Source organism: Esox lucius, chromosome 14 (genome assembly GCF_011004845.1).
Source record: "Esox lucius isolate fEsoLuc1 chromosome 14, fEsoLuc1.pri, whole genome shotgun sequence".
NCBI lineage: Eukaryota > Metazoa > Chordata > Actinopteri > Esociformes > Esocidae > Esox > Esox lucius.
In genome coordinates this window covers 26,371,179-26,394,509 of record NC_047582.1, presented here as the reverse complement: position 1 = coordinate 26,394,509, position 23,331 = coordinate 26,371,179, and the positions used below count along the sequence as shown (strand labels likewise).

The 23,331-nt window shown below is 40.3% G+C and overlaps 1 protein-coding gene across 1 annotated transcript; it reads right to left on the bottom strand.

Annotated features, from left to right (window-relative positions):
- Positions 1 to 16: 16 nt before the first annotated feature.
- Positions 17 to 18,760, bottom strand: agpat2 (1-acylglycerol-3-phosphate O-acyltransferase 2 (lysophosphatidic acid acyltransferase, beta)). The gene is made up of 6 exons (XM_010878292.4): positions 18,324 to 18,760; positions 10,782 to 10,915; positions 7,583 to 7,758; positions 7,052 to 7,147; positions 5,562 to 5,634; positions 17 to 5,434 (listed from the first exon to the last, which is right to left on the bottom strand). Exons 1-6 carry the CDS (start codon positions 18,497 to 18,499, stop codon positions 5,268 to 5,270), a joined length of 822 nt encoding a protein of 273 aa, XP_010876594.1. The 5' UTR covers positions 18,500 to 18,760; the 3' UTR covers positions 17 to 5,267.
- Between the last annotated feature and the right edge of the window lie 4,571 nt (positions 18,761 to 23,331).

Genomic DNA, 23,331 nt, shown 5'->3' with positions numbered 1-23,331 from the left:
AATATACCACACAAAGTCAACATGAAAAGTGCTTTATTAATATTTTGTATACTTAAAAGACACTATTGAATCTGTATCTCTAAAGCGTTACAGATATGAAATGTAAAGGTAATTTCAGACTGAGCCCACCTATGGAGCATTTACCATGAATTCAGATTCCACTAAGCCTTGCGTACAGTGCCTTTAAATCCCAATCATTCTTTAACGCTGAACTACCACAATACAGATTGAACAAAGCCCTCAATCTTTCTCCAATATCATATCATTTTGTAAACAGCCAGATCAATAAACCAGGCCCTGCCAACAAGTGTCAAAGCCTGTTTACTTAAGTTATTGTGGTCATCATTTGCCTTGTTTGTATCTGGCGCTAACAGGCATATTTTGTCCAGATCTTATGCACATTCTGATTGTGTCCATATTGTAGTTGTTGCATCTATTTATGGTAACATTTGTTCCTGCATTTGTTTCTCCCTAAATGCATATGATTTGACAGATATTTCTGAAATAATATTTAAGACTAATATTGATTCTATAACTTAAAGATTTTTTTTAAAGGATATCTGTCTTCACTTTTAGGAGCAAAGCACGAAGCATGTGATCAACATTAGATCACAATGAGTCATTGAATAGTCCACCTTTCAGAAATATGGACATAATCAAAATGTGGACAACATCACCTTAGAATCTGTTATGAACAAGACTACTGATGCTTTTAGCTGACACAAGAAAGTTCAGCTACAAAGCGTCTATGAAAATATAATAATAAAACAATGAATAAAAGGCTAACTATTGACCATTGTCTAATACCAATAACAGTTAATATTTGGTTGAAACAATTTTGGTAGAATGTTTAATTAACCATCAATCCTCTTTGTTGTAACATAAAAAAAACAACAACAACACCATGGCATTTGAAGATAAGCAACAAACAAAAAAACAAGGGCTAATTTTAAAGAAACACTTCTATGAACAAAATCTAAAGTCACAGATTCATTTAATAAATTTTGACTGATTTCGCGCATGTATTTTCATTACATTGCGGTACTGACCTTCAAGAACTAAAGGATGAGTAAAGCCCAAACCTGAAGTCAATTTACTCCAGTGACCAAATAAGCCTCGAGTCCAGCAGATGCCCCCAAAGCTACTTCAGCTACTTGACTAAGAAGCAGTTTTGTATTAAGGTTTATCACCAGACAAAACATTTACGTTTTCCCTACTACATGAGCTATTCAGCAAGGTTAGAGTCATAAATTCCATTTAAACTTAGTCAAATCAGGAAATGAACAGCAAACAATTATCTGTGAATTGAGGATAGTTAAAGAGTTAAAAAATACCTCTATTTTCTGAATTTACAGAATTATAAAGGAATTGATTGATCCAACCCTACTTCTCAAAAAGACTGGGCGCACAATACATTTAATTTTATTCAGTAGATAAGCTAATTCAACATTTATTTCCACCTTTATCTTAAATAAATAAATGTAATCTCTGTCAGAAAACAACTGTATGCAAGACAACATCCAATTGTTTGCACTAAATTTTGAGAAAGAAATAGCTAAATGCAGTTAGTGGTACACAAATAATTCTGAACGCTGAAATACATTCTGAGAATGAAGATTCTAACGGGCAAAGAGCTGCAAACAGTAAAGTCAGTGAATATCAAACATTTCAACATCTGGATACAAATACGAATAAGCAGTGTTGCCTTAAATAAAAAGTATTTTTACAGTAATCCATGCCATCAGTCTATTAATGACAAAATATAAAACCTCTCAAATCACCACCATCCTACTTTGAACATCAGGCTAATATTTCTCACAATGCAAAACCTTTCAGACAGTTCCTCAATAGTCAGAGGCCTAAAATGAACACCATCTATAAAAACTACCTTTTATTTCTGTTTTGTGTATCACAATTGGTCAGAAAACCATCATGCCATACTTCTAGACAGTATTCAAACCTGATCGCTTTCTCCACATTTTGTGGTGTTATAGACGGAATTCATAACAGATGAATTTTTTTGACATCCATGTACCCCATAATGAACAAGAGACGATTTAGAAATGTGTGCCAATTTATTCAAATAAAAGTATCTCATGTACCCAAGTATTCAGACCCTTTGCCATGACATAAGAAATTGAGCTCCAGTGCATGCTGGGTCCTTTGATAATCCTTGATGAGTCCTAAAGCTTGAATAAAGCCCATTTGTAGGAAATTCAAATGACTGGAAATTATTTAGAAAGGCACACATCTGTCTATATAAAGTCCCACACTTCAGAGTGCATGTCAGAGCAAAAACCAAGCCAAGAAGTCCAAAGAACTCTTCATAGACCTCTAAGTTGAATTGTGCCAAGTGATAGAGCTGGGGAAGACAAAAAAATTATAATTTTAAAGCAATGAACACTCCCAGGAACACAGTAGGCATCATCATTGTGAACGAAAAAAGATTCCCTGGTTAGATGAGATCAAATTCTAACTATTATTCCTGACTGCCAAGCGCAATATCTGGTGAAAACAAGGTACAGCTCATCACCAGGCCAATACCATTCTTATTGTGAAACATGATGGTGGGAGCATCATGCTATGAGGACGCTTCTCAGCGACTGGGAGACTAGTCAGGGTTGTAGTGAAGGATGAATAGAGCAACATATAGAAAGACACTTTAAGAAAATCTATCCCAGAGCAAACAGGACCTCAGACTGGGACAAAGATATATCTTTCAGCATAACACCAAGAACCCAAAACACACAGCCAAGACAATGTTAGTGGCTTTGGGACAAGTCTGTGAATGTTCTTGTTTGGCCCAGCGAAAGCCTAGACTTGAACTCGATTGAACATCTTTGTGGAAACCTGAAGATTGCAGTTCACCGATGCCCCATATGCAATCAGACAAAGCAGACAATCTGCAGGGAACAGTTGGAGAGAAATCCCAAACTCAGGTGTGCAAAGCTGGTAGAGGCATTACCAAGAACACTAAAAGCTGTGACCTCTGCCAAAAGACGCTTCTAAAAAGTACTAAAGAATGGGTCTGAATCCTTATGTACATGAGAAATCATTTATTTTATTTTCAACAAAACAGAACATATCTCCAAAAATTTGTATTCACTTTCTCATTAGGTGAAACTGAATGTAGACTGCCAAACCTTTTTTAATTATAAATTCAGTCTAACAAAATGAAATGTGGAGAAAGTGAAGGGGTATGAATATTTTCCGAAGCCACTTGTATTTCCATCTTATGTATATACAGTACCCGTCAAAATTTTTTACACACCTACCCTAAACATTTGATAGGTACTGTATGTATAAATATTCCTTTCCTCCTACCCATTTAGCTACAGTGTGAAGCACCTGGTTCTCCGGTATTAAATTAAGAACCACACTGACAGCAGCATTCCTAGTTACCAGGTAACAATAAGAAACATTTGGCCTAACAGAAGATGCCTTAAACTTAGCAAAGACATACATTTTTACTGTTTTGTTAAGACGGAACATGTTTCTACAGCAATTTCTCATTTCCTGTAAAAGCTACGGGACAAACGTTCAGGCTATATGTTACTCCTTAACAACAGGCTATAATCATCAGGGTTACCAAAACAAAGGTTTTTGGGTTTCAGTTGATATAGACTTTCAACCCTATTTCACCTTATTGTGATTTTTGGTGTAGGCTGGAACCAGGAGGGTTTGTTAGATTTTTTTTTTAAATAAGTGAAGACAGACTTGGAAAAAATAGAACTTAATCACATCAAATTAGGTTAGAGATGTCAAGCCTGCTCGCTACTATCCTGATGCCATCTGTCCTGGAGTGTAGCGAGGACCAGTAAAAAAACTATTTCATTGGAAACCGTAAAACCGCTCAATCACAAAAAAATCACTTGTGGTCACCCTTTAACCATTTTCACTGTTCCATTTAAAACACTTCCGTCATTACAACACTTTGTAACGTAACAGTTACATCACGGTCACTCTCCCCCGTGTCATGATTTAAACAGTAGCACACTTTGACATGGTACAACAAGAATCCTGCACTTTGGAACAGTTATGCATGAACAGTTGGACAATGCACTTCATGAAATCACCTTTGACACTTTTTAAATAGGTTCATGCACAGATCTTTGAGAAGACAGAAAAGTACAATTTCTCAATTTTTAAACAACCAAAACAAACAAGACCATATGATGAAGGAAATATAATGCAAAATATAGAACACAGCTGAACAAAAACAACACTTCTCTTTGCAATGTTACATGCAGGTTATTTCTTAGGCCGTTGGATAACGAAGAAAGAACAAAAACAAATCTGTCTAGTAACGCGACAATGCACAAAGTCCACTTAAGTCCAAGAATTCTTTGATGGTGATTCTCGTCTTTGTGGTTATTTGTTTCTTTGTATATTTGTTGTATCCCTCATCATTTGGAGTGGCACAGACTATTGTGATCACATGGTTGTGTATGTTATGTATGTAAAGATGTGTTATATTCCACCCTCTAGCTCCCCTTAAGAGCACCTGATCCACACCCATTGTTCCTCCTTTCCTTCAGAGACAAAAGTCTGGAATGCACAACAGAACTGGGAGGAAACACTGGGGTAGGGTAGGGGATACTGTTGTGCATGTTTAAGCAGTGTGGTTGGATTGTGAGGTTTTGGATAAGGGATTGTGTGTATGTGGGTGTGTGTGTGTGCGCGTGCTTGAGTGTTCATGTATTTTAAGCAGGGTGGTTGTGTGTTTCTTTGAGTGCATTACGAAAAAAGGTAAGGCAACACCAGAGGAACGTATAAAAATATAAATATAGGCAACGTTTATGAAAAATTAAAACAGAATTTCCTGGAAGGGGTAAAATGCGAAAGCCCAATGACTGACGGACAAATACAGAATCAAAAGCAATGATAAAGATACAGCCTCTTATAAAAACAGACTTAAAAAAAAAAACTCAAAAGAAAAGGTGGACAACAGAGCTATCCCAAAGGCATGCATGACGAACGCACATCCATACTGTTCAGTTTGGTTTGGCTTGATGTCCGTCACTCCACTCATAACCTGCAGAACCAACCGGGTCGCTGCAATGAGAGGTCAGGACCGCAGGCCACTATCCTAGACTGGGACCAGGAACCAACCAGAACCAACAGACAACAGAGACAAGTTTATGTAAGAGCTGCTCTGTCCTGGTAGGCAGGTGGGAGAGAACTGGGACGATGCGGAGGAGAGCAGACAGGGAAAGGGTTTGAGGTCTGAAGACAGAGGGTAGTGGACGAGTAGGAGGCGCTGATGTTCAGTGGTGCGATAAGGGGCTGTTGCTCTGGCTATGGGGGGCGGAGCCCGAGATGTCAAGGAAGACGGAGCGCATGAGGTCATAGGACATGTCGGAGAGGTAGGCGATGTCATCAGAGGTCATGCCCTTCGTCTCGATCTTTGGAAGGATCTTTAGCGTGATGGTCCCTAGTTTGGAGTACAGAGTCGTCAGCATAAAGCCGTTGCGTTCACATGACAGCCAAATCATTTTTGTAAACAACATCGTGTACAATTAATGTCAGAAGTACAAATTAGAAACATCAGTGATCTGTACCCGAGTTGAACTGCTTTTCTTTCCGTAGGTAGAAGTTACTGTAGGAGGAGAACACAATGGGAATGATGGGAGCCTGGAAAAGAGAGAGGGGTGAGAGAAAGAAAGAGGACAGAGAAGGAGGGAGGGTGGATGAAGAAAGGGAACAGAGAGATGGTAAAGGAGAGAGGAAACAGAACGGGAGTTACCATGACAGTTGGTTCCACATCCGATTCAAGCCCTAGGTACCAAAATACCAAAATACCAGTCCATTTTTTTCCAAGATAAGAAAACAACAAATATCTTCTACATTTCAAAGATTTTTTTTTTCTCCTTCAGGCAAGTGAAAATTGAAACAAGATGAACAGAGCACTCAGACAGGCATGGCTGACTCAGTTACACACATCCATGGGTCTCACACACTCACACACTGTTTAGAGTGGACCCCCCTGCAGGCCCGACAGAGGCCTGAGAGATGTGCTAGATAACATGAAGCAGTGTGACTGTTACCCGGGCACCTGCCTCTCTCTCTGAAGCCTACTCACTCTACACACTGATACACCTCTAAAAACACAACCTTCCAACACGGAGGGCTGAGACATACAAACATACTGTACCAAAAAATAAAATAATCACACACACTAAGACACCTTATTACCTGGAGTGAAACAGTTGCGCTCTGCAAAGCTGGATTTATCTGGCCCGGTTTTATGTAACCTTGTTATTTAATTCATCCCAGCTCTCTCCTTCTCTCTCTCTCGGTCTCTACTTCCCCTCCTCTTACTGACTGGAGCTGAGAGATGAGCTCAAAACCTCAGTACAGACATACAGCAGTCTTTGGACTAGCAGAGAAAGAGAGGCTATAGCTGTTACTTCAGGGCCAGGCTTTCAAACCACTAAACTCCCTTACCTCTGTGTTTGTCTGTTACATCAGAAACCCTGTCTGTTTAACTCTCTCTCTGTTACACCAGAAACCCTGTCTGTTTAACTCTCTCTCTGTTACATCAGAAACCCTGTCGGTTTAACTCTCTCTGTTACATCAGAAACCCTGTCTGTTTAACTCTCTCTGTTACATCAGAAACCCAGTCTGTTTAACTCTCTCTGTTACATCAGAAACCCTGTCTGTTTAACTCTCTCTGTTACATCAGAAACCCAGTCTGTTTAACTCTCTCTGTTACATCAGAAACCCTGTCTGTTTAACTCTCTCTCTGTTACATCAGAAACCCTGTCTGTTTAACTGTCTCTCTGTTACATCAGAAACCCAGTCTGTTTAACTCTCTCTGTTACATCAGAAACCCAGTCTGTTTAACTCTCTCTGTTACATCAGAAACCCTTTCTGTTTAATTCTCTGTTACATCAGAAAACTTCTCTGTCTGTCGGTCTCTCTCTCTCTCTCTCTGTTACCTCAGAAACCCTGTCTATATGTTTGTCCGATCCTCTCTGGGTCTCTCACAAAATTGCTCCCCCTTGTGACCACTATAAAAATCGAGGAGACACACAAACACTCAGCTCACTTGTGCCTGCACTGCCAGGTGAAAGGCACCCTTTTTGAAGGGCAGTAGATCGCCACTCTGGTTCCGCGTTCCCTCAGGGAACACCCACAGACGGATCTACAGGGACAAAGGTCAAAAGTAAGAGGTGAGGCCCATGTGGAAGTAAGGACACATGTCAATATCAGTGGTGCAAATTGAAAACAGGTATTAAAACTATTAACGGGTTAAAGACGCTCACAAGGACGTTAAGCACAACACGGTTGAAATAATCACTATGAATTGGAGGCTGTTACAAATGAAATGGATAGAAATGGATACAATTGGATGATGTACATAAACCATGTGGACCCATTAAGGCTTGTGAACACCAATTTTTTAACTATTGGCTAAAAAACTCTTAAGGACACATTCACATTACATGACATTTTGGCTCAGGAACGGAATAAATTGGTTGTTCAAATCCTGACATAATTATTAACAGACTGGCTTCAGCTAGGAACGAATCAGGCCACAGAGAGCAACAACAGGTGTACCATCGTCTTATTGAATCACCTGGTCATCCAGCATGGTCTTTGCAGCGTCGGCCATGACACTCTTGGCGTCGCTGGTCTTCTTGCGGTTGATGAAGACGATGCCGCCCAGCCAGCTCACAATGCCCACGGTGCCAGCGTACACCAGCTCCTTCTTGGCCACCATGGAGCAGCGATCTGGGAGGACCTCCATTACACCTGGGGGTTGTAGAGGCCTCGTTGGTACATGGGTTACAGGCCCATGGGAGAGGACCAGCAGATGTCTGTTGAACGCAACACTGTGGCTGTCCCTGTTTTACAGTTTTAACAGAGGCCTAGCAGACTAACGTGGCTCTTTCTTACAGTTCTCCTGTACCGCGCCAGCTGATAGGAGGAAAAGGCATCCCAAAACAGTTAACATGGGGGGGGGGGGGGGGGGGGCACTGAAATAGCCCAAAACATTGTAATGGTCTGTAACCGTGTGATGTCATTTTAACGTTGTTTGAATACATCTGAAAACCTATGACAATATAAAACCTAAACTGTCAGTTAAGCTGATTTAAAATATATTGTTTCCTTCTTTGGGTTTTTGAGTGCCCCTAGGTTTTCTGCTTTTTTCTCAGTACAAGCAAACAATGACAGTATAAACCACAGCTAAACATGGAGGGCAGTTCAACTGCATGTATCTGCTCGCAGCGTGGGGGTTTGTGTGTCATATTGGCTCATATCCTGGGGAAACATATCATGGAGTATATTAGAGATACTGTTCTGTTGTTTTTAAATTACATCTAAATATCACTGACAAGAAGGAACATTTCACACATTATCATATTTATCTGGATTAAAGGTTTAGACAAACTAGGCGCGGTGTTCTCCCATGAACTTTCACCTGTAGGCTATCTAATCTCACACTGGCCACGTGAAGGCCCGGCTAGTAAAACACATTATGTCATCTCTCTGTTTGAGGTAGATTAAGCTATCCAGTGTTTCACATTGGACTGGTCTAGTATTTGGTACTGGGTCAGGTCACAATGACCTGTGTTGAGTGGTCTGAGGCCAATATAATCAGTAGGGTGCTGATCATTTCAACTTCTCTGATCGGCAACATCAACATGTGCCTGACTGGATGTTTGTTTCGGTGAGCAGGGGCCCAGCCAACTGGCGTGGTGTGTGATGCACCCTGGGATACAGTAGACTAACGTGGCTTTTGATTCATGTTCACCTACTGTAACAAAGAGGAAGTTGGGCAACACACCTGGCATCAAGCAAACACAGCAGAAACAAGATGTCACGATCCACTTATCCCTCCCTCCAGACAGTGGCTGGTCTAGTTTCATGCATAGTGATTGCTATGGTGTCAGGAGTGTGTGATATGGTGTACTACAATGAATTGTTTCATGAGATGTATAAAAACCCAACATCGCAGACTAATATATTTTTTACACTGAGGTTAAGGGATTCTCCTCATTCCAATCAAATAGAAATATTATATTTACAGTTACAGAATGGATCCGGAATTCCTGTGTGATTGATAAGCTAATGCGTCCCACGTAGACCTAACTAATCAATAATGTCATTCATTGCATGCTATTGATGTTGTCGATAGTTTTAGCAGCCCTAGTTAGTCCTATAGATTAACCTGATGAATGATCACCAAAATCTAGGCTACGCTTGGGTCAAAAAGTCCCATTCTAGTTGAACAGGGATTGTGGGAACCTGCAAGCTCAATCGTGTTTGTTGGCCAATTAATTGCACTCTTCTCCAAACATGTAGGTGTTTGTGAATAATTCCTGGTTGAGAGAACTGTGCGATAAAAGGCCAAATGGCTTGGTGAGGTGTGCTTCAGAGGAAACGTTTTGATTTGACTCTCTGAAGACTGCTGGGATTTGCGGCAAAGTGGGAACTTTATCAGTGCCCTTGTGTCATTATACCAAGAATAAACTTGATTCACAAGAAATGTTATGGCACCCATCAAGAATCAAACACCATACACTCATCTACATGAAAACATGCTTTTCCATTTCACTTTAATTAAATTAATTTGATTTGAACTTAACATGTATATAGGAATGATTGTGGGTGATCAAGGTGCTATCATGATGGAATCTTTGGGCTATATATAAAATTGGATTGAGCTTTCCATTAATGATAACAGACTGTATATCAGCAGCAATTAGACTCCTGTTGTGTGTTCTCATCTTTAATGAATCACCCTTCTCTTTCTCTACAGTCACTCTCATTCTCTAGATCTCTTTCTCTGTCTTTCTCTTCATTGTCTATCACAATATCCTAGCTCACTTTTTGACTCCCTCCCTCCCACCCTCCCTCTCTTTGCTATCCCTCTCTCTCTCTCTCTCTCTCTCTCTCTCGCCTGCTGCCTGTTTCCTGGCATACAGCCTGCTCACATCACTTCCTGACCACCTAGAAACAAACACAAAGACCTTGTCATCCGTGAAAACACAATGAGACCAAATTGGCAACCTCACAACAGAGATTAAGCTGACTGACACACACACACACACACACACACAGCTTAAATTCATGAAAGACACAGCAATGCCTCTCCTTGTTGGTTCTGCATTGATGAGCCAGGTAAAACCAGCCAACCACCACATGGACACTTTAAGGCTGGTGCTGTATGTTTTTGAGGACATATGCATGCATGTAACAAGAGAGCAACCACTATCAACTGACATTGGCCTGGGGCAAAAACGTATTGCTTGTTATTTATCTGTCTGTTTACATACCAGTCGTATTTATGGCATCAAACCAAGTGAGGCTAATTAAGCTAGCTAGCTAACATCCCAGAAGCTAATGAAGAATAACCTACATGACTTCTAATATTATTAGCTAATAAGCAAGCCTGACAGTCTTCCTTTGGTACTGTAGCCTCTCCTAATTTCATCAGTTCTGTCATGAATCTTCAACTGGTTAATCAGATTTCTCCTATTAATAACCTGCCACACAGAGGCCCTGTCATGATTGTAGACAGGTCATGTGATACAAAACAATTTCCTGACTTGCAATTGGACAACACCTAGCAACATACGTGGCCATCGTGAAAAGCAAGAGTGACAGATGTATAGATTATACAACTAAAAGAGGAAGCGCGACATTTACAATCTGCATTGAAATTTTTTTTCGCTATTTTATTTTAGACCTTTAGGTCCTTAACAGGGAAGAAAAACTGACATTTCTCTTTGCACTTTTGTCCCATCTCTAGTGTACGGACATGGCCTCACCCAGTACATCCAGGGAGCTCTGGTGGTTGGATATGATGACGTACGGTCCCTCAGTCTGCAGGTGTTCCAAGCCAATCACAGCGAACCTCAGACCCAGAAAGTACTTCACGTGGCGAACCAGAGCACGGATCACCCTGGTGACGCGGGAAGGAAGGAATACAACAAAATGTTTCATTTAACAGAAATCGTATTTGAAAAGCAATTTTCGGTGTCAAACAGTGTCAGCTTATAACCAGAACATCATGGAGCCTCAGGTTGTGACCCAGAACACAAATTCTGCAGGGTTGGTGGAATCCAGCGCAGCCCACTGCCTACCAACTAACAGTAATGAGTAGGGCTAGATACATACAATCAATTAAAACTATTGGTAGGTAGTGTACTCAGTCTGTGCAAACTGTATGCTTTCAAACATGGCTAATATCCCAATCAAAAGAGGTTGGGAGAAATACACCATGTAGGCCAAACGTTGGAACCAACCAGCTGTACTCAAACAGTAAACTAAAACCTTCGGCAAAGTCCATAAGGCAGACATGGGTTTTAAAAAGGTCCAGTCGGGTCACACGACCGGCCCATTGAAATTGCCAAGCTCCTCCAAAGAAATTGTTCTAGATATGGGTGATTATGGGTAGAAACTGAGATTTAGGTTCGGGTGTGTTCAGACTATTTGGGGAGGGTTGTGCACTAGCCAAGACATATCAAAGAAGACGATAGATTGTGTTGTGTAAACTTGCAGATATCGATAACTCGAGAAGCCACTTTCCATGGGAGTGTGTGCCACATTTGACAAAGGCCCCCCAGAGTTTTGCAAGCATGAAGACAATTATGCCGGAACTGTATCAAGTCTCTGTGCACGCACATATCACTAGATTTCTCCAGCCACAATCCTGTGTGGTGCGTCTGGAACACGTCGCGTAAATGATTATGAAAACCAAGGTGAGACTATCTAGCATTTTATTCTGTCTCTCAATGTAAACAGGTGTCAATGAGCTCCAATATGCTGCACTCTTATTTTATCTTCTGAACCAAAGATTTGCGGGCAAGGTGGGACGTTTCGGGTAGACGATCATGTGATCGGTGTACCTTACACAAAACAAACAATACAAGAGAAGTGTGTTTTATTTTACTCTGAACTCGATAGTAGGCCTGGCCTAACTCACTAGACCAGAAGCCTACTGACAGATCACACCCTTACTATTTGGTTATGATTATTTGCCCCGTGTTGGCACGGAGCACAATGCTTCACTGACATTTGAGGAAGACAGACCATCTGCCGTGAATACTGGTTTCTGGTTGGACAATTTGCATCACATGCCATGCAGACAACAGCAACAGCTACAACACCGCGTCCTGCTGGTGTCATCCACCAGTATATACAATGACACGGTCATACTGTCGCTGCAGACAGTGGTTTGGTTCTGTCAGTTCGGTCTCTTTCGGGTGGTTGGAAACACCACAGCCATTATTGTAGCTCAACTCCACATACATTTCATTGCATTCCCATTAGGTACTCAAAGTATTGCCAGCCATTCAGGACTTGACGGCTGTCTTAGATTTCGGAACAGAGGTAACCGATAAGTTACGTCATGAACAGTAAGCTGGGGGAAGGGGGGGGGTAGTGCAGACAGATAAGCCACCAGGCAGAGCGAGTCAGACTCTGCATTCAAAAGCTGTATCACTTACAATTTATTGGCTTGCAATGTCTTGCTACCGCATGAAAACAGGGCCTACCGTCAATTAGCCGAATATTCCATGGCTGACGAGTCAGTGCGGACAGGCTGAACCATAAGCATGTTTTGGGAATCTGTATCTTACAAAGACCTCTCCAAAACTAAAGCTGGCCTCTTTCTCTCGGCTATTGAACAGGACTATATAACCTATTGTCTTGTTAAGCTACAACAAATAACGTTGTGTGATTACAGCAATGACCCAAACATTAAGAAAAAAAATGTGAGGATTATTTCTGAATGTCAATTAATGCATTTGAAGTTTGTATTCCGGGTTGCTTTGCCTATTATTGCGTTATTGGGTTATGTTGCGCTATTGAGCAAAACGTATCCAAATAACAACACCCAAATACTGCAAATACACCCAACAAGTTTGTGGTTACAAGGTTAATGTTCCCAAGACATGAAAATTATTTGGACCTAAATGTCAATATTTTCCATGCTATAATACACAGGACCATGACATTAACATTTTCGTGTCTAGTGCATTGTCACAATATAAACCGCATGCATTGAAATACTGCATGTTATGACACAATGCGGCCCTGCTTATTTGGAGCTATTGGTCATAGATAAAGCGCACAAGGGACGAACAGTATAGCTGAGTACAGAAGAGGAAATAACATCACCCGTTATCAACACTTGGCCTGTCTTACTACATCACCATCATTATGTTCTCCTTTAGCAGGAACAATTGACACATAGAACATGCACCACAAACACCAGGAGAAACCGGAGTCGTTTTAAATTGTATTGCTAATGCTTTATCGGTTTTGTCACGGGGTTTACCGTGTTAATAGTATGTCAATTTAGTACTTCACACAATAAAAACCTTTATCAGCACTTAGTGCTGCCCATTATGAAATGTTAGATGGGAAAACGTCTGCCAATGACTCCATTTAGGCAGTGAGACAGAAACTGGTTTACAGAACAGTGAGATGGTTTTGATAATAGCAGTGAGCCAATTAAAACATAACATTTGGCACACTTGAGGTGTGTGCTTCAGAATGCATCGACAAACATCAAGCACAACATGGTGGACAGAGGGCTGGTCATGGCAGATGCAGCAGATGCAGATGCAACTCCCTAACAGTGACTGCTCTCTGACAGACCGTCTTCATAACGAGAACACAATCAAGTCTCTGCATCAATATGATGTTAGCAAGCAAGCCAGTTCATTCATATAGCACAAGTCATGCATTTAAGCAACTCAATGTGCTTTCCAAAGAAAAAGAAAAATGGAAAAATGCAATAGGAAAAAAAACAGCATTTACACAGAGGTAATTCCTCTGAAAGCACCAGAACATGCATTATAGAAAGATAATTTGGGGTAAAACGTTAGGATGAAAGAGGGCCAAGGACAAGTCCTCCTGTCTACCGTTACCCTGTCCTTCCTCTATGTGCTGGCCATCACTATGTGGGATTGTAAGATGCCATCAACACTACGTAAAGCCTGCGAAGAGGCGTAGAGAAACATGGAAAAACTAGTAGCAGTAATAGTAGCGCCCGCCTGTTAAAAGCACAATCTTTAAATGGCAATAAAAGATAAGCCCTGACTATCTTCTGACTGCATCACGGTGATAAAAGGACACTCTGTGCAAAGGTATTGGATTGTGCAAGGCCTCCGTGGAAGGACGAACCCTTTTGACTGCTGTGCAGCACTGATGTAAAGACAGAAACAATCTCAATATAAACAATTCTAACATATTTCAACAGTTGTCAACCTATAGCGGTGATCAGCGTGTCAGTTTCAAGCTGAACGTCGCTGTATTACTGTTTCCATAAAAGCCTAATGGGAACACTTGACAAACAATAAGGCCAAAACCAGCAATGCTGACCGTGTCTTTTACTAGCAATACTGACAAAGCCTTCACAAAGTATTTAAACAAGCAGACTGTTTATTCACTATGAGGTATTTGGAAGAGATAAAGATGATGAAGAAATCCAGTTAGTGGGATGAAAGCTCAGAATTGGCCTTTGTGCAAAATGTTCATTGAGTAAAACAAGGACGACCACAAATCCATCCCAAAGCATTATTTCAGCTCACGCAGAAAAAAGGTCCCTAAGTTCCAGTCCATCTGACTCATCCGAGGTTTGTTTGGACAAGGCCAAAGTTGGCATGGATACAGGGGCAGGCTGACTAGAGAGGGGGATCTGACTCCATTCAGGAGGAGAGGAGCACATGAGACTAGAGGAGGTTGACATAACCCAGACAGAAGGGTTGACAGCTCATTACAATACACTACAGAGCACATGTCAAAGGTCAATCACACACAGACAGGTTCGTTTACATCATACGACATTCCCACTGACCAACATAAGAGATGGTAAACACATCTGCCTGTGTCCAAATAGCTAGTAGCCTGTTTTCAGGGTTCATAGACATGACAATCAAATTCAAGGACTCTCAAGTACTTTTAGCAAGCAAGCAAGTTTATGTATATAGCACAATTTGAAGCAATTCAATGTGCTTTACAAAGAAAAATATATGAAAACAATAACATAAAAACAAATACTCAAATGAAAATATCAAAGCAAATGAATACATCATAATAATAAAAAACTACAATAAGAAAACATTTAAAGATGAAAAGTGGGAAGCTATAAGGCTAACGATTAAAAGAGGGATGCTATAAGGCTAAACAGTGTGGTTAAGTTTAAGTGCTCAGTCATAGGTATGTGATAAGTGTTTAAGATAAGTGTTTTTAACCTAGATATAAAAATGGGTATGTTTTAGTAAGATTTTCTTTTTTTTCAAGGACATCCCCTGAACTAAGTAATGTCACTGTAGCCTATAATTTTGATTAATTTTAAACAATTCATATCAGCAGAATAAAGTGTTCTATCTAAAATATCATATCACTGCGGGCCGAGCACAGATATTCACACTGGTATTGAACTTCTTAATTGTTTTTTTGTATCCGCCAACAAAAACAATCCATTAATTCAGTTAAAAAGGACAGTCCAATTAAAAAGAGAACTGCATCAGAAAAACAACAGTCTGACCCATGTCTCTACCATAAGCTGGAGACAAATTACTATAATTTTGAAGTTACAGAGTTAAAAGAATGTCATTGTCATCACCGCTTCCATCAAAGTGGTAACCGCTTAGTGGAATTCCGCATGCGCTCACGCTGGAGCAAAAATGCACTGACTGAATGACACCGAAGTAAATCAAAACTGTTTCGCGCAAAGGTCTGCTTCAATGAGTTGACACATTAACATATAATATTGGTTTCGTGCTCTGTTACCTCTGAAATTGTGTAATATATTTAGGTAAAAAGTGGATTCAATCTACAGTTTCCTATGTGTCAGACCGTGTCTTTAACCACTACTCTAATCAGCAGGTGTTGTTGCATGTGATGTAAAGGCCTGTGTAGAGATGCAGCGTCTGTTTACTTCTGCATTGTCAAATCAATTAGTTGAAACTCCAGGGTTCTCAAAACTAGTTCCCCGCATTACCTAAAATCCAAACCAACAACAAGTATGACAGGGTTGCCACAATACATTAAATGTGTTAAATAAAAATGAGATTACTGCAGATGGCTAGCTAATAACTATACAGTAATGAAAACAATAACTCCAAACCTTCCATGAGCTATGTGAACTACGCTATGTAATTAATTAGAAATCAAGAGGAAACGTGTTCGTTGTCAGTGCAGTTCGTCCATCGCAATATAACAGTTTTACTTTGGGCCTAGAGTTTAATCTCCATTTTGTCTGTACAGCAGTGTTTCTCAACCCTGCTCTTGGATGCCCAATCTCTGTTTTAGATCTCTCCCTGCCCTAACATACCTGATGTAGCTCATGAACGACTTGATAATAAGCTCATCATTTGAATCAGGTCTGACAGAGCAGGGAGATAGCTAAAACATGGAGGACAGGGGGGCGCCCAGGAGCAGGGTTGAGAAACACTGCTCAACAGTCTTTCAGAGACTGCTAAACAATCACTAACAAAATCCTAGAAATGCTATTAGCCATGTGATTGTGATCAACACACCAGTGCTGCTTTCACCAGGTCCTGTCCAAGACAACCAGGACAGGACATGGAACCTAACCTATACGCCTGCAAAGACAGTTTAGCAAGTGAGTGATATGGGACTGTAGACCAGGGCAGGGAGGGGCAGTCACATATAGAGAGCCTGCCATTTCAAGGCATTCCTAGTTCCCATTTTTTACCAGTTTGGGAGCAGGCAGAGGACTGTGACAGGCTGTGCCGTCTTTCCATGTTACATTGGTGAAGTCTTTCTAATACAGCCCCCACCCACTCTGTTTCTCACTGGGTCTGTGTGGACCTCTACATGTCTGCCTCAGTATGCCGTGCATTGTGACTGCTGTTAGCATTACTATTTAACTAACAAGGCAGCACACGGTTGGTGGAGGAGATGGATTTCTAGAGGACCTTTCAGAATGGATAATAACCTGTCAGTAAGACAATCAGTGGGGACATTCTATCAGACCCACACTCCTGTCTATTATTACGGGATACAGTCACTTACTGTGTGTCCAACCAGCCATGTCTCTCTTACCACAGTCCAATGCACACTGGCACAGGTGTAGATTAATACCACCAAGAGGGATGGAAGTTGACCCAGTATTACAACACAAAAAAGCATTCCTGCATTGCCTCCCTAAGGGAGACGGACATTTACAAATCACTGAAAACATATTGTCCATGTTCTAAATTCAGTACATGTTGATTCATTCCTTCATAATAAAACATTTAATTACATTTTAGTGACAGGATTGTGTGATTACAACATCACAAGTGTTATAAGTTCTTACTAAGGGTTTCAGGACATCAACCTAAACTTTTGAAATCAGGCAAGGAAGGTATAAGAGCAAGACTACTTTTAACTAGCCATTTCCAATTATATTAATCCAAATGATGAAAGGAAACATCTTCATGCCTGGTTCTTATTTTAACTTGAAACCGTGACCCAGTTTATCATTGGTTTACAAATATAAATAGGGAGAGGGGCAGATACACATATCAGCATGTACATCAGATAATTTTTTCTATATAACAATGTCAATATAATTGTACTTTGTATGTCACCTGATAAAAGCAAGTGGTGTTTGCGTAATTATGTTCTAGTATTTTTATATAGCTAGTTCTACTTTTTTATTTTATTAGTCTGAATATGGGTTTGTGTTCAGCACTTGTCCATCACTGACCAAATGTCTGTATTTTCCCTTTGTAACATGTTGATTGCAAACTTGTTTAGTTCAAAATCACACAATTTAAATCTCACATTTTTTTGCCATCATCTAGAGAATCACAAAGCATATCGAAACCCGAGTAACATTATAGTGGAAATATCGTATCTTCAATTATCTGCTAATTCCAATGCTTATTAACATCTCCGTGCAAAAATCGGAAACGCCTGTTGGGTACATGCTTTCAAAATATGTTTTCCGGCTATGAAAATGTCGGGCCCCTGCCCGAGGCCATGTCTAGATGCGAGATAGGGTTAACGTTAGCAAGCTAACACAACATTAGCCGCCTGGTACAGTAAAGAACGTTACTAACATCTGGCAACGCATTGCGCTAACTTGCTAGCTAAACGTTAGCGTTCTTACAAACCGCTGGATTGATATCTGTCACATGTCGTTACAAAATGCACCTAACAGGTGAACAAATATCAAAATGCTTTTTGATGAAGTACCTAGGTTACAGACATATACTTTAGGCTAGATTGATGTTAGCTATACAGTAGTTGCATTCGTTCAGAAGCCAGCTAGCAATATTCCATTCATATAAACAAACGTTAGTTAGCAAGGCACGGCTCGCGCTGTAGTGAATCCTAGAACTCACCTCATGTTTTCAATGTCTCTGCCACCGCTTTTGAGAATACTAACTGGAATCGCGAATGCAGCCAAAAGCATCATATATGCCACGTAGAAATACTTTTTGAAATAAAAAACAAAGGTACTGCTGGTCCATAGCAAAGGTGGAACCAACAGCAGTAGAAACACCCAGAACGCATCCATACTGACTGCTCCACGGATAGGCTAGTGCCAGCAAAAGGGTCTCTGATGATGTTGGCTAACGACAGCTAACGCTAGTGTGAAAGCGTGAGCGGCACTATGGTATTGACATTACAACACCCTCAAACAACATCTGTGCATCTTCGATGAATCACACTTTTTTCTCTAAATAACAATTTCAAATGTGCACAAAAAATAAACGACAGTTTACAGTCGATGATGATGATGATGAAAGTTAACAAAATGTACTGGTTCCGAATGTACACTTACATGCCGATGGCATGAACTTCGATATGTTCTTCTATTTCCGGTTTCGCTCACATAATAGTTCCTAGTATCTATTTGATACTGTCAAGTAATATGATGATCGCAGGTTATGACAGCTCTGCCCAAAACAAAGAGTAACAGTTGCCTGAAGTGAGGGTGAAGTAGAAGAGGAAGCTTAATTGTACTGGAAGCTTAATTACCTACAAATATATATATATATATATATATATATATATATATATATATATATATATATATATATATATATATATATATATATATATTTGTATTCCTTTTTTAATACTCATTACAGGTTTAGTGCAGGTACCCTGCCATTCAGCTAATATAGCTAATGTCATACATTTTCTGGAATAAAGAAATTTGGTTAATGTTGTTTTGATATGCATCTAGGTGATTTTCTAAACAACCATCATTCATTTCAATACCTACACATACAAGTAGATATTCCAAAGCAAAAAACAAACAGGACACCTTAAAGGGGCACTATGTAGAATTCTGCCTCTAAACAATAACCTTTACCAAACATGGTCAGCAGTAGGATTACCTAGTCCAGGACTGTTTCGGTTGGGAAGGATAGTACTGTGAAACTAGCCATGACTATTTATTAATCCAGCAAGGTGTGACTTAATGGTTTGAAGTATTCAAAAGAAAACGCAGCAGCAAGATGAACGGAAAATACCTGCATTTTTAGATGTGATGTTTGCTATGCAGATATCTGTCAAACACAACAAAAGCCTTTTAAATTTTGTGCCAAAGCTTAACTAGATTTCTGCATTTTTGACCCAGAAGAGATTGCTTATCAGGTTCATAAATCAAGATGTAGAGGAGACACTGTGGTGGATTAAGACTACAGATATAACATGATTAGTTGTGATAATCCGGGAGTGTAATCTAGCCCTGCTCAGCCCCTCAGGTTTCAAACTGTGTATCTGCTGTATAGACACGTTGTTATACCACAGCTATATAACTAATCCTTGAGTGACTGCAGTGATCCTACTAAAATAAAGGGATTTATTCATTCAACATCATTATGTTGTAGCTTCAGGATTGATCTCACTTTATCACTACAGGATCTAGAAAAACCCAGGCACCTCCAAATGTTCTCTGTCATTTTGTAATTTTCAGGTATTCATGAATACATGGTGCTTTGTCTCTCTCTACTGGTGATCAGATCCTGTAACCATTTGAAGTTGTTTGAAGTCACTTCAGCTGTTTACAATAACAAGTGAGTAAGTCACTGGACTTCTGCCACTCAAATAGCCTACTTAGTCCCACTGTTTACGTCTACACATAGCCATCATGTCGATTTCCTTGATGTGTGTACAGGTATCTTTGGGTCAAATTTAACCAGTCACATGACCATAACCAGCTGTGTCATTTAATAGGGGGCAACAGCATTAAATAGTCTAACCAAGGGTTTCCCCAGAGATCCGTATTACTATTACCAGTAGCAAAGACCAGTATGAAACTATACTGTACTGTCACTTCAAATGTATATCTAGCTATCGCTTAACTATAGTACATTGCCATGAAAGAAGTTACACCCCCTAGCCATAATTTCCTCCCTGACAGGAGGGAATTTTGACTCCACTGTGCTAGTCAGACGATGATCACATTCCAACTTAAATCCAATTAAATAGAATTCTACTCAACATTAATATAGGCATCTTCAGGTTATTGGGTTTCAGAACCAAATACACTATATGAACTAGTACTCATAACTTTGATTGTAACCAGGTTTTTTTTAATATACGGTATATATGTTCACTGGAGACAATAGCTTAGAACGCTGGACCACCAGTCATCACAGTGTCCATTCATTTTCACTAAGTTTTGATTATTGATTCAGTGAATTACACTCAGAGGGGTAGGAGTTAAATAACAAGGCACAAGAGGGTGTATTATAGATCCAAATACCATGACTGGGAGCTGTTCTTAAACATGACACAACCCAGTGTACCTGGCTACAGCAGTTAGTCGTGATACATTAGCAATTAGCATGGCCCCACCCCCCCATCCTTGGGAAAACTATGATTTGTCCCCCCCAATATATAAATATAAATAGAACTATGTAATTTTAATTATAGTAATAAGACGCAATGAAATAACAGGTGCGGATTATAGACACTTAATTGCAAAACCCTGCCCTTTGCCTCACAGTGGTTTGATTCACTGCCCCCCAGCCCTCAGCAGTGGCACATAATGCAGGTACAGTGTGCATGTGGGAATCTGACAGTCTGTCGTTGGTGGTTGACTTACAGTAAGTACAGTATCTCAAAAAGTGAGTACACCCCTCACATTTTTGTAAATATTTGATTATATCCGTTCATGTGACAACACTGAAGAAATTACACTTTGCTACAATGTAAAGTAGTGAGTGTACATCTTGTATAACAGTGTAAATTTGCTGTCCCCTCAAAATAACACAACACACAGCCATTAATGTCTAAACCGCTTGCAACAAAAGTGAGTACACCCCTAAGTGAAAATTTCCAAATCGGGCCCAAATTGTCAATATTTTGTGTGGCCACCATCATTTTCCAGCACTGCCTTAACCCTCTTGGTCATAGAATTCACCAGAGCTTCACAGCTTCACAGTCCTCTTCCACTCCTCCATGACGAAATCACAGAGCTGGTGGATGTTAGAGACCACCTTCTGTTTGAGGATACCCCACAGATGCTCAATAGAGTTTAGGTCTGGAGACATGCTTGGCCAGTCCATCAACTTTACCCTCAGCTTCTTCCCAGTGCCGGCAGCACTCATGCAGCCCCAGACCATGACACTTCCACCACTATGCTTGACTGTAGGCAAGACACACTTGTCTTTGTACACCTCACCTGGTTCCCGCCACACACGCTTGATACCATCTGAACCAAGTAAGTTTATCTGGATCTCATCAGACCACAGGACATGGTTCCAGTAATCCATGTCCTTAGTCTGCTTGTCTTCAGCAAACTGTTTGCGGGCTTTCTTGTGCATCATCTTTAGAAGAAGCTTCCTTGTGGGACAAAAGCCATGCAGACCAATTTGATGCAGTATGCGGCGTATGGTCTGAGCACTGACAAGCTGACCCCCCACCCCATCAACCTCTGCAGCAATGCTGGCTGCACTCATCTATTTCCCAAAGGCACTCATCTATTTTCCAAAGACAACCTCTGGATATGATGCTGAGCATGTGCACTCAACTTCTTTGGTCGACCATGGCGAGGCCTGTTCTGAGTGGAGCCTGTCCTGTTAAATAGCTGTATGGTCTTGGCCACTGTGCTGCAGCTCAGTTTCAGGGTCTTGGTAATCTTCTTATAGCCTAGGCCATCTTTATGTAGGGCAACAATTCTTTTTTTCAGATCCTCAGAGAGTTCTTTGCCATGAGGTGCCATGTTGAACTTCCAGTGACCAGTATGAGGGAGTGTGTGAGCAATGACACCAAATTTAACACACCTGCTCTCCATTCACACCTGAGACCTTGGAAAACTAACGAGTCAAATCATACCAGGGAGGGAAAATGGCTAATAGGGCCCAATTTGGACTTTTCCACTTAGGGGTGTACTCACTTTTGATGTATGTTGGTAGGGTTCACACACTATCTGAATTTGTAGAGCTACAGTAGCAAGCAAACCGATGGTGCAAACTAAAGTAGTATTACAGCACTACTTTTGGTTTCCCCCTTAAAAATTGCTCTTGAGAAAACTTAATATAATTGTCCCCTCCAAACTTGATATCAGATTTTCACCCCTGTGACTAGGCCAATTGCAACATTTATCTCCCTGAATTGTCATTGTCAAATATTGGTCTCATACAAAAACCAAGTGAGAGCCACTGCTTTAAAATGAGTCTTAACTTAACAAAACTTTCAGAAATATTAGCTGCTATAGGTGTCTTCGTTGAGGTGAAGGGGTACTTTCGGTGAATATATCAATGCTTTTAGATTAACTTAATTGATTAATTTATATACATTTTAAGCCACCTAAGGAACAATGCTTCTATGCGCGCTGTCTAATTATAGATATGTACTATATGTACTCTGTCTAATTATAAATGAAAATCTAACTGGCCATAAAAAAGGTAAAGGTAAGACTGAGTGATACACACTCTTGCCCAATCTCACTGTCTTTCTCTCTCCTCATGTCATATGGGCATCAAAGATGAGAGAAAGATGAGATAAAGATGAGATAAAGATGAGAGAAAGATGAGAGAAAGATGAAAGAAAGATGAAAGAAAGAAAAAGCCCATTGTTGTCAATGGAGAGTGACTTGTTCACTGTGAACTTCATGCAACCCTCCTCTGATGTGCGACAGACAGTGAGCACTTTCTATACCAGCAATCTTATTTAGCACTCATGTTTATTTACAGAAAGCATTATCAGGAGCCATTAGGACACATCTCTAATATAGTCACTGAGAGGACTCAACATTTGACCAAATAAATATGCACATGAATAATACTGAGGGAGACTGAAAGGTGGACAAATGAATATAAAACTGGTTATTAAGAATGTTATTCAGTGAAACAGATCAACCGTGTGTGTGTGTGTGTGTGTGCGTTAAAC